The following is a 20,057-nucleotide window of genomic DNA, read 5'->3' as shown; positions in this document are numbered from 1 at the left end:
GGAACCTTGTAATTCCAAACACCAGAGCAAGTGTTTCACGCTCTATGTTTGAGTAATTGAATTGTGCTGAGGATAAACTTTTGGATCTGAATGCAATTGGTTTGTCATCCTGCAGAATGCATGCACCTAGCCCTTTCTGTGAGGCTTTGACTTCCAGGATTGTCTTCTTCCTTGGATCATAAAACTGCAGGGCAAAGGTTTCTGCTGACGATGCTTGTTTGAGAAACTCAAACATATGCTGATGGTCCTCCTGTCATACATATGGTAAGTCTTTCTTTAAGAGCTCTCTCAATGATGATGCTTAGTCAGAAAAATTTGGAATGTATGGTGCCAAGAAGTTGAAAAATCCAAGACATCTCTGTAGATCTTCTTTGTCTTAGATTCATAGAGAGATACAGTACTGATACAGGCCCTTCGGCCCACCGAGTCTGTGCCGACCATCAACCACCCATTTATACTAATCCTACATTAATCCCATATTCCCTACCACATCCCCACCTTCCCTCAATTCTCCTACCACCTACCGACACTAGGGGCAATTTACAATGGCCAATTTACCTATCAACCTGCAAGTCTTTGGCTGTGGGAGGAAACTGGAGCACCTGGAGGAAACCCACGTGGTCACAGGGAGAACTTACAAACTCCGCACAGGCAGTAAGTACCCAGAACCGAGCCCGGGCTGCAGGAGCTGTGAGGCTGCGGTGCTAACCACTGCGCCACTGTGCCGCCCGACTTGTGGAACAAGCATATGCTTTCCATCTGCGATTTTGGCTGGGTCAGGACGGATTCTGCAACCTGAATAGATGGAGCCAAAGAAATTGATCTGACTTGCATTTACCTGGCACATCTTAGTGTTAAAACTGAGCCCTTTGTGATGAGTTACTGCCATCAGTGAATGAAGATTTCGATCATGCTCTTCTTTGGTTTTGTCCATTACTACAATATCATTGGCAACACATATACATCCAGGCATGTTTTCTATAATTCTGTGCCTATGCTGCTGTAACAGATCTTGATGACAGATGAGCCAAAGGGTAATCTCTGGAAGCAATATCTTCCAAATAGTTTTCTGAAGGTGGTGACTTCCTGAGATTCCTTAGCAAGGTGTACGGACCAATATCCATGTTTAGCATCCACCTTGCAGAAGAATTTGGTTCCTGTGAACTTGGGATTCAATTCATCTAATGTTGGAATATTGTGGGGGCATCTCTTCAGGGAGCGGTTTAGATACCTTGGATCTAGACATACTGATTGTTCCATCTTTCTTTAGCATGCATGTAATTGAGCTGCAGCAGTATGTGTGATGATGCACACGACGGATGATGCTATTGCATTCCATGTCATACAACTCGAGCTTAAGCTTTTCCTGCATGTGCACGCTGCATTTCCTGGGAGGGTCAACTGATGGAATTGCATCCTCACTGAGGTGCAGTACGGTATCGCCTTTGAAATCTCCCATGGTGTCAACCCTGTCCAGGTACATTTGTTGCAAGTCCTGGACTGCCTCAACGTGAGTACCCTTGGTCTCTTATGCTGTAATGGATATCTTGGTGATCTTGTGGATAGTCACGATGTTGAGGTCCTCACACGCCGGTAGTCCTGCCACTGCTGGTCTGCTCGTGTCTACCAGGTAAAATATTTGTGGTTTCCATGCCAACTTGCCATAGCTGTATTGCATTGTTAGTGTGCCACTACAAGGAATGGGTGACCAATTGTATGCAGTGAACTTTGCAGTTGTTGGTTGTATCATTAATTTTCAATGACCCCGGTATGTATCCCTCAGGATTCGGATTGGTAGGATATTTGCACCAGCTTCCGTGTCAATCTTAGTCCTGAGTATGAGTTTGCCAACTTTCTTTGGGTACATCTATTAATAGTAGCAAAAGCTTCCAGATGTTTGACTTCATCAACACAATGTGTCAGGTTCACAATGTGAACTGCCTGATTGTCTTCTGGTTGAGAATCGCTCCACTCTGACTCTTGTTGCAGGTTTATTTCGCTGTGGACTTCCTGTATCAGCTTGCATTTGCGCAGGTCTCTCGCGCTTTCCTTGCTTCTGTTACCCTGTTGCTGCCCCTGTCTTCTGTTTGTTTGTGTCCTACTACCACACGCCTTGCAGAGATCTTGAAATGCAGGACAACTTGGCAGTGAGTGGGACAAAGCACACAGCTTGCTTTCTTATTGCGCCTTGGTTACCGTGCCGATACTGTCGGTTGTACTTAATGCTTGCAGAGGCTGTTGTCCAGCTAAAATGGCTTCATATTTCCTGCCATTTTCTAGCAACGCATAAATGCCGCAACCTTTCTTTGTCCCCAAGAGGTCTTTTTGAAATGCTTCAAGAGGTATTGAGACAATCACCAGCTCCATTATTTGCTCTGACAGCTCAGTTTCTGAAAAATCGCATTCGTTGCCCTAACTGCGGCATCTATTGACAAACTGATCTATTGATTCCTGTGGCTGTTGCCTGTAGGACATCAATTCCAGGCAATTCACTGTTGACTTGTTAACTTTTTATTACGGATTTACTTATTTACGAAATTTAAATTTCCCAGTGGTGATATTTGGTAGGATCAGTAGTCCAGTAACATCATTCCTGGTTGGCTGGACTGGACTCCAGGGGCTTGATCTCTGATCCTCTCCCAGCTTATAGTGTCAAGAGATTGGCTAATTGAGTTGCCCATTAAATTGGTTGTCAAACCCTGCTGTTCTCAATGAATAAGCCATCCTAATAGAATGGGTCTGGACATGCAACAGAATATCTAAATGAATTTCAATTGTCTCAGGTTGTGGGAAGCACCAGTTCATGAACTGGTTCATCTAGATTAGGGCTTCCCAAACTGTGGTCTGCATACCTCTAGGGGTATGTGAGGCAACTCTGTGGGAATTTGTTATATAAAGTAATTAATTTATTTCAAGATGTACCAATGAGAACGCAAGATACACAGAGATGATTATGTCCAAAGCTTTCACCTCAAATCACCATACACTACAGTGTAGTTTCAGTTGCCCAGCAACTGTCCAGTCTAACTGCGCTCAGAACAAAGTTTCTTACTCTGCTGTATACATCGCACTACAACTATATCTACTGGGATGCAATCATGAAAAATAGACAGATAGCTAAATACAGATTGTGTGAAAAAGAACATACAAACTATCAGTGCTGAGAAGTGAAGTAATGAAGTTTGTCTTGCCACTATCAGTACACTTGCTGAAATCACTGGTGAGACAACAACTACTGACTCAACATACAAATCTCAGCCTGTGAAGCAGAAAGTTGATAGCAGGCAGAAAACAGGATCTATATCAGAGGCATAAATATGACAAAGTGGGATTTACTTGGACTGGAGCCAATGAATACCTTCAGCCGGAGTGTGTGTTATGTGGTAAAGCCCTGCTGAATAACAGCCTAAAAACATCTCTTCTACTTGGAAACAAGGATGAACTGTCAAAATCTTTCAAGCAGCTATGGGCACAGCTAATGGTGAACAAATCATTTTTGCTCTTTACGACTCGTGATGACAATATTAAGGCCCTCAAAGCCTCATACATAATGAATTATAGAGTTGTAAAGTCAGGAAAACCTCACACCAGAGCAGAGGAACTAATACTACCTGTAGCTGCAGACATGATAAGCACTATATTTGGAGAGAAGCTCAACAATTAGTTCAGTTAGTGCCAATATCAAACAACACAGTGTTACATTGAATTAATGACATGATCAATGATGTCCGAACTCAACTAGTGAACTATGTCAATAGCAGCCAGTACTTTGCTCTGCAAATGCATGAATCCACAGATGAGGCAGTCTTAGCTCATCCTCTGGCTTACATGCGTCACATCACATTTACGAAGGTGCAGTAGAGGAGGCCATTTTGTTTTCCCAGTCACCTCCTACCACAACAACAGCTGAGGAGATTTTCTGGTTACTTTACAGCTTAATAAATCAACATAATATCACCTGCTCGCAATGAATTGGCATTAGATAGAGCAAAGTCAATAACTGGTATGCATAGTGGAGTAGTGATACACTGTCAGAGCAGTCACTCCCAATGCGATGTGGTTGCATTGTCGTGTACATTGGGAAGGACTTGGTGTTGAAAGCATGCCTACCAAACTAAAGGAGATGCTGGACAATGCAGTGAAGAATGTAATCTTTATAAAAGCTTAATCCTCGAATTCCAGAATATTTTCCCCTCCATGTAATGAGATGAGATGCGAGCATATTAATCTATTGCTCCACATGGTGGTTCAATGGTTGTGAAGTGGCAAGGTCTTGACATGTTTCTTTGAACTTCACTTTGAAGCCAAGTTATTCTTTACAGATCACCCATTCCCACTCTCTCAATGTCTGCATCACACAGCCTGGCTATCATGGCTGTGCTATTTGTCAGCTCTATTCTCTCGCTGAATGAGCTAAGTTTAGGACCTAAGGGCTGAGTGCAATCATTTTCAAGCCCAGAAGAAAACTGAGTCAATGATAAAGAAAATGCAGGAATTTTGGGCTTGCTTTGTGGAGGAAAATAACACTGAAATTTTCCCAAACATGCATGAATTCCTGACAACAAATGAACTACAGTTGCAGGACAGCATTAAAAGTGACTTCAAGCAACGTCTCACTACATTGGTGAGGCAATTACGCAAGTACTTTCTCTCAATGGAAAACACAAACAGTTGGGTCCGCTGCTCCTTCACAATTTTTTCTGCAGTACCCTTGCTGCAAGACTTGTCAATAAAAGAACAAGAGAACTTCCTGGACATCTCAATTGATGGTGGACTCAACATTGAGTTTTAACAAAAACAGCTGGCTAGGTTTTGAGTACAAATGCGAGCAGAGTTCCCCAAATTGTTTTGATGCGACAACTTAACTGTGTAAAAGTAGATTTTCATCACTCACTGGAACAAAATCAAAGTATCGTCAGTTCCCTTGTGTGAAAAACAATTCATGACTCAAACTATCACCTATCATTTGAAACATTAGGCATCTATGCTCGAATAAAACAACCTCATCCAACACATTAACCCCTTGTTAAGTTGTATATGTGTAATATAACCTGCACATTTTTACAATGCTTGGGCATTAAAGGGGTTAAAATATTTAACCTGTTTGCTGGTAGGGGTACACAGGCAGCTGGTAGGCTTGGAAGGGGGGTACACAATAAATAATGTATGGGAACATTTATCGACATCTAATCCCATTCCCCACATTTGGCTGCTAGGGGGATTTTTAACCTCTGAGAGCTAAATTTAACTTAATATAATTTTAATGTAAATAACACTTTAATAATTTACTGGGGATTATAGAATAGTGGTTAGCAGTTATGTTACTGGATTAGTAATCCAGAGGCCTGCATGAATCCTCTGGAGACATGAGTTCAAATCCCACCACGACAATTGGGGAATTTACATTCAATTAATTAAATAAATCTGGAATAAAAAGTTAATCTCAGTAATGGTGATCATGAAACAATCAGTCATAAAAACCCATCTGGTTCAATAATGTCCTTCAGGGAGGAAAATCTGCCGTCCTGACCCAGTCTGATTTATATGTGATTCCAGACCCCCAGCAATGTAACTTCCCTCTCAAATGGCCTAGCAAGCCACTTAGATATATCAAACTGCTGTGTAAAAAGTCCAATAAGAATAAACCCGAATCGACCACCCAGCATCAACCTAGGCACTGGATATGACAAAGGCAGAACTAGCCCAGTTGACCAGGGAAAATCTTCCGCAGTAGCATCTGCGTTCTTGTGCCAAAATTGGGAGAACTATTCCACAGACTAGTCAAGCAATAGCCTGACATAGTTACACTCACAGAATCATATCTTTGAGCCAACGCCCCAGAGTCTTCCGTCACCATTCCTGGGTACGTCCTGTCCCACTGCTAGGGCAGATCCACCAGAGGTGGTGCCACAGTGGTATACAGTTGGGAGGGCCTGGTCCTGGGAGTCCTCAGTATCAACTCCGGACCCCATGAAGTCTCATGGCATCAAGTCAAACATGAGCAAGGAAACCTCCTGCTAATTACTACTTACTGCCCTCTCTCAACTGGTGAATCAATGCTCCTCGATGATGAATACCACTTGGAAGAGCACTGAGGGTAGCAAGGGTACAGAAGAAACTCTGGGTGGGAGACTATGATGTCCATCACCAACAGTGGCTCGGTAACAGAACTACTGACCGAGCTGGCTGAGTCCTGAAGGACATATCTGCTAGACTGGGCCAGTGGCAGGTGGTGGACAGCCAACAATAGAGAAAAACCTACTTGACCTCGTCCTCACCAATCTACCTGTTGCAGATGCATCTATCCATGATGGTACTGGTAGGAGTGACTGCCTCACAGACCCTGTGGAAACGAAGTATCAAGAAACGGCTGAGCGTATTAGATACAGCAAAGGCTCTGGGTCACTAAATATTTCAGCTGTAGTGCTGAAGAATAAAACGACAAAACTAGCCATGCCCCTAGCCAATCTGCTCCAGTAAAGTAACAACACTGGCATCTACCCGACAATGTTGAAAATTGCTCAGATATGTCCTGTCCATAAAAAGCTGGACAAATCCAATCCATTCAATTACTGCCCATCAGTCTGCTCTCAATCATCAGCAAAGTGATGGAAGGTGTTGTCGACAGTGCTATCAAGCGGCACTTATTTGGCAATTACCTGCTTGCTGATGATCAGTTTGGCCAGGACCACTCGGCTCCAGACCATATTACAGCCCAGGTCCAAACATGGACAAAAGAACTGAGTTCCAGAGATGAGGTGAGAATGACTGCCCTTGATATCAAGGCAGCATTTGATCGAATGTAGCATCAAGGAGCCCTAGCCAAATTGAAGTCAATGGGAATCGGGGGATGGGGAGAAAAATCTCCACTGGCTGGAGTCATACCTAGCACAAAGGAAGATGGTTGTAGTTGGTGGAAGCCAATCATCTCAGCTCCAGGACATTGTTGCAGGAGTTCATCAGGATAGTGCCTTAGGTTCAACCATCTTCAGCTGCTTCATCAATTAACTTCGCTCCATCATAAAGTCAGAAGTGGGGATGTTTGCTGAAGATTGCACAGTGCTGAGTTCCATTCATAATGCCTCAGATGATGAAGCAGTCCGTGCCCGCATGCAGCATGATTTGGACACCATTTAGGCTTGGGCTGCTGGGTGGAAACTAATATTCGCGCAATACAAGCACCAGGCAATGGCCATCTCCAACAAGAGAGAATCTAACCACCTCCTTTTGCCATTCAAAGTCATTACCATCGCTGAACCCTCCATTATCAACATCCGGGAACTGGGGGAAGCAGGGGTGCGGGAGCTCAACATTGACCGGAAACCTGACTGGAACAGCCACATAAATACTGTGACGCCAAGAGCAGGCCAGAGGCTGAGAATCCTGTGGCAAATAATTCACCTCCTGACCCTCATCCAAACCCTATCCACCATCAACAAGGCACAAGTCAGGAATGTGATGGAATTCTTGCCTGGATGAGTGCAGCTTCAACAACACAGGGAAGGAAATCTGCTGCTACCTGGTTTGGCCTACATGTGACTCCAGACCCACAGCCAATGTGGTTGACTCTTAAAATGCCCTCTGAAATGGCCGAGCAAGACACTCAGTTCAAGGGCAATTAGGGATGGGCAATAAATGCTGACCTCCAGCCAGCGACGCCAACATCCCACAAAATTTATTTATTTTTAATTACTATTTTCCAGTCTGCAGGAACCTTTCCAGAATCTATAGAACTTTGAAAGATAACCACCAATGCAACCACTATCTCTATAGCCACCTCCTTCAACACTTCAGGATGTTGCCCATCTGGTCCAGGAGATTTATTAACCTTCAATCCAGTCAATTTTTTGAGAACTGCCTCTTTATTCATACTAATTTCTTTTAGTTCCTCATTTTCACAAGTCCCTTGGTTCCCTAGTATTTCTGGGAGATTTTCTGTATCTTCCTCTGTGAAGACAGACAAAAAATAATTGTTTAGTTTCTCCACCATTTCCCTATTTTACATGATAAATTCTCCCGTCTCTGCCTGTAATGGATCCACATTTGTCCTTGCTAGTCCTTTCCTTTTCACATACCTAAAGAAGCTTTTACAGTCTGTCTTTATGTTTCTCGCCAGATTGCATTCATATTGTCATGCAGATCCCCACCTGCCAAGAATGAGGCATATTAATTTTGTCATGTGAACCTTGATTTTAAATTGTTGCTGGAGCGAGGAAATGACTTGGTAAAAAGATCAGCTGTGGCTGGAAAAAACATTTACATACTAACAGACAGTGCTTGTGGAGATAAAGGACCATTCCCTGATACATTCAACCCACAATGGACTTTGATCACCAGACATTGAAGGTGAGGAAGCTCACATTCTAGGATGACGGCTAAGATGGCTGAATCCACAAACAGACGTGGTCAAACCAGCTAGTCACATGACTAACCTGCTGGGCAACCTGAGTTTTTTGAATTGTACAGACAATTTGAGACACAGAGACTGGTTGCTCCTGGACTGCGAAGTCTTCTCCTGTCTGCTCCCATCTCTTTCTCATGGAACTCCAAATCCACTGAAGACCTGAACCTCAAGAGAGAAAAGTCTCCTAAATCGAACAAGGTTTAAGAATACTGGGTCCCAACAAAAAGCAAGACTTACCTACAATCAAGGACTCGACAGCGAGCTCAAAGAACAGTAACCAAAACTATCTTCAGATATTGCCTCAAACTTTTCCACTCTATATTTTCTGCTTTTCTCTGTCTCTATTTGCATGTATCGCATATGCATGCTAGCGTGGGCGCGTCGCGTATCCATAGACGTTAACCGAATTAGAATTTAAGTTTAATAAAGTTCAATCTTTCTTCTTTAAACCTAAGAAAACCTGTTTCTTTGCCTTATAATTGGAAAGCAGTGAACAAGGATTCACTAAGGGGGAGCTAAAACACGGTGTATTTTTAAAAGTTAAACCCTGCTACAGTTAAACCAGGCAAAGGCTGAGAGGGAACCCCAAGACCCTTCTCACCTGGTCGTAATAATATTCTCTTTTCCCTTTCTTTATCAGTCTCTTGACCTTCCTTTGCTGGATTCTAAATTGCTCCCAATCCTCAGGCTTACCACTTTTTCTGGGAACCTTATAAGCCACTTTGAAATGAAATTGTATTTTGTAAGGAGCATCCAGGAGGGCTTCTTGAAACAATATGTAGATAGTCCAACCAGGGATGGGGCTGTACTGGACCTGGTATTGGGGTATGAGCCCGGCCAGGTGGTCAAAGTTTTGGTGGTCCAAGGCTTTGGAGAGGGTACAGAAGAGGTTTACCAGGATGTTGCCTGGTCTGGAGGGCATTAGCAATGAGGAGAGATTGGATAAACTCGGATTTTTTTCACTGGAACGACGGAGCTGGAGGGGCGACATGATAGAGGTTTACAAAGTTATGAGCCGCATGGACAGAGTGGATAGTGAGAAGCTTTTTCCCAGGGTGGAAGAGTCAGTTACTAGGGGACACAGGTTTAAGGTGCGAGGGGCAAAGTTTAGAGGGGATGTGCGAGGCAAGTTCTTTACACAGAGGGTGGTGAGTGCCTGGAACTTGCTGCCGGGGGAGGTGGTGGAAGCAGGTACGATAGCGACGTTTAAGAGACATCTTGACAAATACATGAATAGGATGGGAATAGAGGGATACGGTCCCTGGAAGTACAGAAGGTTTTACTTTAGGCAGGCATCAAGATCAGCGCAGGCTTGGAGGGCCGAATGGCCTGTTCCTGTGCTGTACTATTCTTTGTTCTTTGAAATACTTAACTTCTTTTGTTAGCTACGGTTGATTCATCTTTCCTGTTGGGTTTGGAATGTATATTTGTTCCAGACCATGTGATACTTTTTTAAATACCAGCCATTGCCTGTCTTTTAGTACATTTTCCCAATCCACCGGAGCCAACTTGCCCCGTATACCTTTATAGTTTTCTTTGTTCAGATTTAAGACTCAAGTTGAAGAATGAACAATATAACTTTCAAACTTAGTGCAAAATTCTGTCATATTATGCTCACTATTTCCCAAAGGCTCCTTTACAGCAAGATTATTAATTAGCCTATCTCATTACATAATACTGAATCTAAAATAGCCTGATCCCTTGTTGGTTCTTCAACGTACTGCTCCAGAAACCCATCTCGTACACACTCCAGGAATTCATCCTCCACAGTATTAGTGCTGATTAGATTTACCCAGTCAATATATAAATTGAATTTGCCCATTATTACTGTATTAGCTATGTTACATGCACCTTTAATTTCCTGATTTATACTGTACCCAACATTATCACGACTGTTCAGTGGCCTATAAACAACTCCCACCAACGTTTGCTGCCCCTTGCTTTTTCTTAGCTCCACTGTGATGTCCACATCCCAAGAGCAAATAAATTAAAAATTGAAATCTATCAGTGGGATAACAGTCAGAAATGTCACATATTGCTTTCTTGCAACTGTTTTTTCTACTATGTACTACTAACCTAGGGAGCTAAGAGTGTACACCAGTGGGCACCAGACAGCGACCGTGCAGCATGAAGTGGAGGTCAATGTAGGCTTCATCTAAGTTTCTTTTGGCTACCAAACAAGAAAAGTTACTCGAGTCAAAAATGAAAGTCAAGGAAGTCAGGTTTTGAAGGTATTGTGAAAGCATTCGTCTTTCCTTCTTTGGATGATGGAGATGTGCCCAAATCGCATTATTTTACCATTTCTAAAGTTCACCTGGATTTTATTCTCAAATTTTATTCGTGCAGGCATATATTAGCCAGAATGTAACAAAATGTGAACAGGTTTTGATCTTGGAACTGAAGACCTATTGACACCGCAATCTTCAATTAACAGATGTGTCTTTTTCATCTGGCCACCATTTCAGTTTTCCACCAATTATATTTGATATTTTTTACACACCTGAGATACCAGCATCATTTGTGTTGGTTTACTATCAGTTCTGTCATAATCCACAAGGAAGGCTGATGATGGCATAAAACCTCTGCTAACCAAGGACATGATCATCACCAGTTTAAGTTATTAATTCACATATTTAACCTTTGAACTACACAGTAAGATAACAATTTATACATGTGGATGTCAGTGGAGGACACAGTTGGCCTTGGCTATGATCTTCCCTTACTACTGAATAGCTGCCAACACTTTCAGTCTGGACTCACAGCTGAAGAAAGATCACTTGGGTGAAGTATCAATGCCCTAGAAGCGTACCCCTACAGGAGTTAGCGCTATCATGAGAGAGAAATGAAAATTCAAAAAATGAAGAAAATTACTTGGCAAAAGTGGAATACAGGAAAAAAAATCAACTTGTGAAACATAAACTCACAAGTATTCTTCCCAGCATAGCTTGGTGAGTTTCCCATATCCATCAGCTGCCTGGTTGCCTCCACCACATTTAATTCCAGCCTTGCTACATCCCTTCAGTCTTTTTTTAGTGCTCTCTGTTATAGACTTCTCTGCAGTTTCTTCCCTAGACAATTTCTCCATGGGTTCTTTCCCGTTTTTTGGCTAGATTGGCCTGTATTCATCCACATTATTGTATCACAGCACTTTGCATTTTCCACTTCTGCAAAATCGGAGGAAGAGAAGTAAAATAGAAAAAATGGAAAAAGAAAATGTCGTGAAATTAAAGGTGACCCATGAATAAAGAAGATATTTGAAAGGTAAACAAGAAAACGGAAAAAGTAATGTTAAGAGAAGGAGAAAAAGAGGTAAGTGGAAAAACTAGAGTGGCCAATGGGAAAATATGCATACTCACACCAAATTATTTCTCAATATACCTGCAGTAGTGATGATCTAATTAATAACCAATAGCAAATGTCACGTGCACATGACATTAGGATCGTGTGCTCTGATTGCCATTTTGGACTGTAGCAGTCACTATCAGCAGAATTCACTACTCCTCATACTACAGAAATTAAATGAAAAATAATGAGTAGTAGGGGTGAGTTCAAAGCTCGAACCTAATCTTGGAGTTCAGATAATGACATATTGCAAGAACCTATGTCTGTGATGTCACTGAAACCCTTGATTAGCCCCTCCTCCGGATATCCCCAGCATCATAAATGCCAGTCTTCAGCCAACTCGATTCACTCCGTGTGATATCAAGTAACGACTGAAGGCACTGGATACTGCAGAAGCTATGGGCCCTGACAACATTCTGGCAACAGTACTGAAGACCTGTGCTCCAGAACTTGCTGCACCCCTAGCCAAGCTGTTCCAGTAAAGCTGCAACACTGGCATCCACCCAGAAGGTATGGCCTGTACACAAAAAGCAGGACAAGTCCAACCTGGCCAATTACCGCCCCATCAGTCTACTCTCAATCATCAGTAAAGTGATGGAAGGTGACGTCAACAGTGCTATCAGGTGGCACTTGTTTAGCAATAACTTGCTCACTGACACTCATTTTGGGTTCCTCCAGGGCCACTCAGCTCCTGAACCCATTACAGCCTTGGTTCAAACATGGACAAAAGAGCTGAATACAAGAGGTGAGGTGAAAGTGACTGCCCTTGACATCAAGGCAGCATTTGACCAAGTATGGCTTTAAGGAGCCCGAGCAAAACTGGAGTCAATGGGAATCAGGGGGAAAACTCTCTGCTGGTTGGAATCATACCCAGCGCAAAGGAAGATGGCTGTGGTTGTTGGAGATAAATCATCTCAGCTCCAGGCCATCACTGCAGGGGTTCCTCAGGGTAGTGTCTGAGGCCCAACTATCTTCAGTTGCTTCATCAATGACCTTCCTTCAATCATAAGGTCAGAAGTGGGGATGTTTGCTGATGATTGCACAATATTCAGCACCATTTGTGACTCCTCAGATATTGACGCAGTCCGTGTAGAAATGCAGCAAGACCTGGTCAATATCCAGGCTTGGGCTCATAAGTGGCAAGTAACATTCGCGCCACACAAGTGCTAGGCAATGACAATCTCCAACAAGAGAGAATCTAACCATCTCCCCATGACATTCAATGACATTACAATCGCTTAATCCCCCACTATCAACATCCTGGAGGTTACCATTGACCAGAAACTGAACTGGAATAGCCATATAAATACCGTGGCTATAAGAGGCTGGAAATCCTGTGGCGAGTAACTCACCTCCTGACTCCCCAAAGCCTGTTGACCATTTACGGGGCACAAGTCAGGAGCATGATGGAATACTCTCCACTTGCCTGGATGGGTGCAGCTCCAACAACACACAAGAAGATCGACACCATCCAGGACAAAGCAGCCTGGTTGACTGGCGCCCCATGCACAAGCATTCACTCCCTTCACCACCGACGCACAATGGCAGCAGTGTGTACCATCTACAAGATGCACTGCAGCAATGCACCAAGGCTCCGTAGACAGCACCTTCCAAACCTGCGACCTTGACCACCTAGAAGGACAAGGGCAGCAGATGCATGGGAACACTACCACCTGCAAGTTCCCCTCCAAGTCACACACCATCCTGACTTAGAACTATATCGCCGCTCCTTCATTGTTGCTGGGTCAAAATCCTGGAACTCCCTTCCTAACAACACTGTGGGTGTACCTATCTCACATGGGCTACAGTGGTTCAAGATGGCAGCTCCCCACCACCTATGGCCTAGTCAGTGACGCCCACATCACAGGAATGAATAAAAAAAAATGTTGTACTCAATCCCAGATATCAATTATTGCACACAAATATATAAATACTCTTCTATCTTCTTTGGCCACATTATGCACCTCATGGCAGTTAGGGTCTTATTTTTACTTGCTTCAACCCACAGTTGAGAGATACAGCACTGAAACAGGCCCTTCGGCCCACTGAGTCTGTGCCGCCCATCGACCACCCATTTATACTAATCATACGTTAATCCCATATTCCCTACCATAATTTCCACCTTCCTACACTAGGGGCAATTTACAATGGCCAATTTACCTATCAACCTGCAAGTCTTTGCCTGTGAGAGGAAACCAGAGCACCCGACTGAAACCCGACTGGTCACAGGGAGAATGTGCAAACTCCGCACAGGCAGTACCCAGAATCGAACCTGGAGCTGTGAGGCTGTGGTGCTAACCACTCTTCTTCTTCTTTGGCCTCCTTGTCTCGAGAGACAATGGGTAAGTGCCTGGAGGTGGTCAGTGGTTTGTGGCGCAGTGCCTGGAGTGGCTATAAAGGCCAATACTAAAGTGACAGACTCTTCCACAGGTGCTGCAGAAAAAAATGGTTGTCGGGGCTGTTACACAGTTGGCTCTCCCCTTGCCCTTCTGTCTTTTTTCCTGCCAACTGCGAAATCGCTTCGACTCGCCACACTTTAGCCCCGCCTTTATGGCTGCCCGCCAGCTCTGGTGATCGCTGGCAACTGACTCCCACGACTTGTGATCAATGTCACAGGACTTCATGTCGCGTTTGCAGATGTCTTTAAAGCGGAGACATGGATGGCCGGTAGGTCTGATACCAGTGGCGAGCTCGCTGTACAATGTGTCCTTGGGCATCCCGCCATCTTCCATGTGGCTCATATGGCCAAGCCATCTCAAGCGCCGCTGACTCAGTAGTGTGTATAAGCTGGGGATGTTGGCCGCCTCGAGGACGTCTGTGTTGGAGATGTGGTCCTGCCACCTGATGCCAAGGATTCTCCAGAGGCAGTGAAGATGGAATGAATTGAGACGTCGCTCTTGGCTGACATATGTTGTCCAGGCCTCGCCGCCGTAGAGCAAGGTACTGAGGACACAGGCTTGATACACTCGGACTTTTGTGTTCCGTGTCAGTGCACCATTTTCCCACACTCTCAAGGCCAGTCTGGACATAGCAGTGGAAGCCTTTCCCATGCGCTTGTTGATTTCTGCATCGAGAGACAGGTTACTACACAGCATATAAAGCAGTAAGTACTTTAAAAACAGTTACAATGCAGTAACTATCACCTCATACTTGAATCCTTGAATCTAAATGATACAATCAGTATAACACACTTGCTCTTACCTTATGCCAGCTTAACATTGCACAGGACATGAGAATTGGAAGGTAAGTTAACATTACGTTAAAAGATGTGGGTAGACTGATGATGTCATGAAAATTCATTTTGGAATGTGCATGCAAGTAGAACCACTGTAAAATATAGAATCCTTGTCATGTTTTTGAGTAAATTCTGTGCAAAATGCGGCCAGTTAAGTTTGATTTCCAGCTCATGCAAGCTTCCTTTAAAAAAATATAACCAAGACAGTTCATGACACTGTTCTAAGATGTGACTCATATTTTCTCATTGTAAAATGTTAGCTAATCTCAGTAAATTTGTCATCTTTTTCATCAGTATTATTTCTTCTAATAATCTGTTGCCAATCATCCAACCATGGGGAATGTGTCAAGCTTGTGTGATTTTAAAATCTATGGATCTAAATATTAGTGAATGCCTTTGCTGGGAGAACTAAGTGCTCTGGATTTTGCAATCAAAAAGCATCACAATTCCATCACCAATGATTTGAATTGTAGATTTAAGAAAAGCACAAACAAGCCTTTATGGATGTATTTTATTTCCTTCATTTCTCATTTCTTGTAATAAAAACTGTCTGTTCAACCTTTGATAAAATAGAAGTAGGAGGCATTTGGGCTTTAATGATGCTATAACGTCTGTGCAAATTCAACTGATTGTCAATGAACTTTGATGCAAAAATGTAATTTGGGAGTTATGTCCCAACTTAATTCCTGAACACACTGAAGCAAAGAGGAGTAAGACCACCACAAGTAGATAAACTTACACCAGTACACCTCCCATCTGGAGTCAAGTGTGTTTTAGAAGTGTCAAGGGTATCCACTGGATCTATTAAACTTTTTAAACTTGTTAGGGAATCTTTTTCAATGGCTTGATGGAAGCTTTTGCTGGCTTGCTCATAATATTAAAATTGAGCAGCCCTGGAACTGAGCTCCAAGCATCCATACAAGCAAATGCAGTGCTCCTTTGTCTGAGCTTAATGACAGGCAGCTGGTGGTATAACTGAGGACTGCCAGATCCACATCTATTAACTATACAGAGACCAGATAATAGCAACCTAAGACAGTGTTGATATAACGAAAGGGATCTGTTCTAAAATGTCTAACGTCAACTGGGGTTCTAGTGTGTGAAGTGCCTTTTCTTGTAAATTAGCAAGATAATTCCACCTTCAGCTGCTTCATCAATAACTGTCCCTCTGTCGCAACGCCAGCAAGGAACTGCTCACTGATGATTCCACAGTAGTCAGCTCCATTCACAATCCCTCTGATAATGAAGCAGTCCTTGCCAGCAAGACATGGACAACATCCAAACTTGGGCTTACAAGTATCAGGTAACATTTGTGCTACTTAAGAGACAGACAATGATCATCTCTAGTAACAGAAAGCTCTACCACTTCACTCTGACCTTCAACAGCACGACCATTGCTGAATTCCAAACTAGCCATGTCTTTGGGTCACCACTGATCAGAGGCTTAGTTGGACCAATTATGTTAACACTGTGACTACAAGAACAGGATAGAGGCTGGGTACTCTGCATTGTCTGACTGCTTAATTGCTTTGGGCCTTCTACAAGGTTCAAGTCAGGAGTGTGATGGAATACTCACCCTTCACCTGGATGATGCAGCTACAACAACATTTAAGAAGTTTAACACCATACAGGAAAAAGTAGTCCACTTGATCAGTGTCCCACTACTAAATGTAATCACCTCCTCCTCCTCCTCCACTGATACATTGTGTCTGCAATATGTACAATCTATATGATGTACTGCAGGATTATGTCAAGCTTACTTCAATAGCATGTCCAAGCCCCAGCGCTACAAGGAGGACAAATGCAGCAAATTGTTGTAACACCATCACTTTCATGCACCTCCTCAAGCAAGATATTCTGACTTAGACACATATTGCTATTTCTTCATTGACTCTGGGTCAAAATTCTTGCATTCCTATTGTGGAAGCACTATTATTAGTGACTACAGTGATTCAAGGAGAAAGCTTGCCATTACCTTTTCAAGGAAATTAGGGATTCTCAATAAATGCAGCCTAGAGAATAAATATAGGAAAAAAGTTTGCAAGTACAGGGTGTCATGAACACGTGCTATGCCGAATGATGATTTTTAAAAATCCATCAGTGGGAAATCTGAATTAAACTTTAAAAAGAAACAGGAGACAAAAGATAAAGCATCACTGCGAGCAGCTAACATGGTCACTGCAATTTACCACTAAATACTTTACATTCCAAGGCATTGAGGTGGCGATGAATGCCCAGTTAGTAATCATCCAGAACAATGGTGAGAATTTTGATGGGATTACCTGGTCCTGCCTTCATTAACAAGACATTAAAGGCAATCTTAGAATATTAACACTGGTGGAGATGAGCCACTCAAAGGGTAATCCTGGAACAATCGGCTCCTGAGAGATTGGAATTCTTAGACATGATCTAATTAATTTTCAAAAGGGAGAATACACTGGGCCATCATGTAACAGTCTCTTCATCTGTGTGAAAACTTGCAGTTCCTTCTCTCTACAGCAGACAAGCACCTGATTTTGACCACTACAGGATCCAAGTGGGTCCATCTGTCTCACTCTCTCTCAGCGATCTGACAAGTTCCAACCCAGTCTTCTGGATGCAAAACATCCAAGCCTATCATTGCTGCAGACAGAGAGCCCGGGAATGCAGGAATAAAACCATCTGCATCACTGTTTCCAAGGAAACCCTGAACCAGTTGGCCACATCTATCAGCCAGAACTACTGAATTCAGCTGCATGACAACTGAATTACCAGACTCCACAGACTGTATATTCTTTTTTATTGTTCTGGACTCTAATTCAATCAATCTATTCTTTTCCACTCTGTAACCTATTTGTGTGTGTATGATTCTCGTGTTTGTGTGTGTAAGTTGAAGCGTAGTTTATTATTTTACTTAGATCGGGTTTTGGTTTTAAGTACAATAAACAAACTTCTTTCTTGCTTAAACTCAAGAAAACCTGTCTGATTGGTTATGATCAGAGCACATAAAGGGTTAAACACTCACTGAATTGGTAAGCATATCCACTGTTTTAAAAGAAATAAACCCTGTTGCAGTCAAACAAGGAGAGGGACAAAGGGGGAGTCTTTCGACCCCATCTCATCTCATAACAAGTGAAATAGGTCAACCTGAATATGCTGTTCATAAGAAAGAAAGGATTTTAAGAACAGGAAAAGGCCATTACTCCCTTTCAGTGATTGACATTTCTGTGCAGGATTTTTGGAGATGCTACACACTTACCGAGTATCCAATTTTCTGATAAGTGTTGATTTCCTGGAGGCCTCTTTCCCTTGTACTGTCCAATACAAATTCCAGCTTTGCGTAACGTTTTGCACACCTTTCCCCCACACAACTGTACCAGTTTCTCAAGCATTAAGGTAGGTGGTTCACTTTTAGGTGAAATGAAGATCAGAGGCTGATTTGCAAATAAATCCTGCTGATAGGGTCCTGTTGTTGATTGTTTTTCTAATCTGCAGATCTGTTTATTGAAGAAAAAAAAATTAAAAACATTTCTGTTCTGCAACATCAACATTGAAAATAGGTCACAGTTAAATAAATTTCAATTCACAAAATGTGTATTTGAAGAGCCAACTTGTGAAAAGTTACTAAATTAATGGAATTGCAGCAATTTTCCCTTAAGGAAATGGCTTGCTTTTGCTGTTACAACTGACCTAAAAAATCTCGTAGGCTTTGCTAAGTCACACAATAAGCCTCATTTATTTTCTTTCGATGGCTGGGGGGATGGGGGCTATGAATTTAAGTTCACTTAGTCTTGGCTCCAGGACCAACAAATATAGTTTTTACCTTTGATTCTCATGAAATCTTTGGAAATATTGAAACAATTACCAAATTGATTATTGCCATTACTCTGCTTTTCTTCGCTGGAGGTTTTCAATGACATGCTCATGTCCAGAAGGATGCTACATAACAGGAAGATCAAGTCTGTCTTCCCTAAGTGGAACTGAATGTGCAATTGATAGCATTATAAGACCATTAATCATATGAAAAAATCTGCTTATTAAAAACAACCCAGTACCTCCTGAACTACAGTCATAACACTATATGTATCTTGTAAAATGTTAAAGAAATAGAAAGGAAGTATTCCTGGAATAATTTGTTCCCTATTTACCAAAGTTGGTTTATAAGGCCCTTTTGTCATTTAATCTGTCTATCCTTCCACCCGATCACAGACCTTCACCTGTATTCTTACTTCCACCTTTCCTCCTTTGACTTGCATAAAACTGGTTATGCTTCTAACTTTTCCCAGTTCTCAGAAAAGGTCATCGACCTGAAATCTTAACTCTGTTTCTCTCTCCAGAGATGCTGCCTGATCTGCCTGATCAAGCATTTTCTGTTTTTATTTTAGGTTTTTAAGGTATCAGCCGTGGTAGCACTCTCGCCTGAGTCAGAAGATCGAAACTTTGAGCTCTACTGAGCACACAATTCAGGTTGAGACTGAGGGAATGCTGCACTGTTGGAAGTGACATCTTTTGGATGAGACCTTAAACTGAGAATCCATCTGCCTTTTCGGGCAGATGCAAAAGATTCCATAACAATATTCCAGGAAGAGCAAGGGAGTTCTTCTGGCCCATATTTATCCCTTAACCTACATCACTAAAATAGATTGTCTACTGTTGTATTAAATTAAGCAAATATGACCGGCCTAAATCAAGCTGACCGTTGCCATTTTGGTTTCTGATATTCACTCTTCCTTTACCATTACCATTGACATGTTTGCGAGTTTCAATGACCATCTATGTATTTGTGGCTGGTAATAATATAGCTATAATTCGGAGCTACGAGATTGGAAAATTTATCACAATAAGTGATAATGATGCTGATGAGAAAATGTGACCTGCCCCATAACATTTAACTGAGACGAAACTTCCTGAACGAGTTGCAATATCTAGAGTTAAAATAGCTTCAAACGCTGCACCAGGTATGGTTATAATAGATGGAGTCTCCTGAGTTTCAGTCCCCAATTCTACTGCGCTGGTTCCTTAATCTGTATGAAATCTGCATTTGTTTCTCGTGCAACACATCGTGGTGCCAATATTTAGCATATTTGGATAGTTAAC

General features: G+C 42.5%; 1 protein-coding gene across 1 annotated transcript in view; it reads right to left on the bottom strand.

Annotated features, from left to right (window-relative positions):
* Positions 1-20,057, bottom strand: part of mcph1 (microcephalin 1) — a 429,556-nt gene that overhangs the window by 12,656 nt on the left and 396,843 nt on the right. Inside the window, exon 14 of the mRNA XM_068021514.1 lies at positions 18,220-18,457. Within this exon, the coding sequence (XP_067877615.1) occupies positions 18,220-18,457 (238 nt within the window). The remainder of the gene's footprint in view (positions 1-18,219; positions 18,458-20,057) is intronic.

The sequence above is a fragment of the Heterodontus francisci genome, chromosome 3 (genome assembly GCF_036365525.1).
Source record: "Heterodontus francisci isolate sHetFra1 chromosome 3, sHetFra1.hap1, whole genome shotgun sequence".
Lineage (NCBI taxonomy): Eukaryota > Metazoa > Chordata > Chondrichthyes > Heterodontiformes > Heterodontidae > Heterodontus > Heterodontus francisci.
Note: the sequence above shows the minus strand (reverse complement) of the source record. Positions and strands in the feature narration are given on the sequence as shown.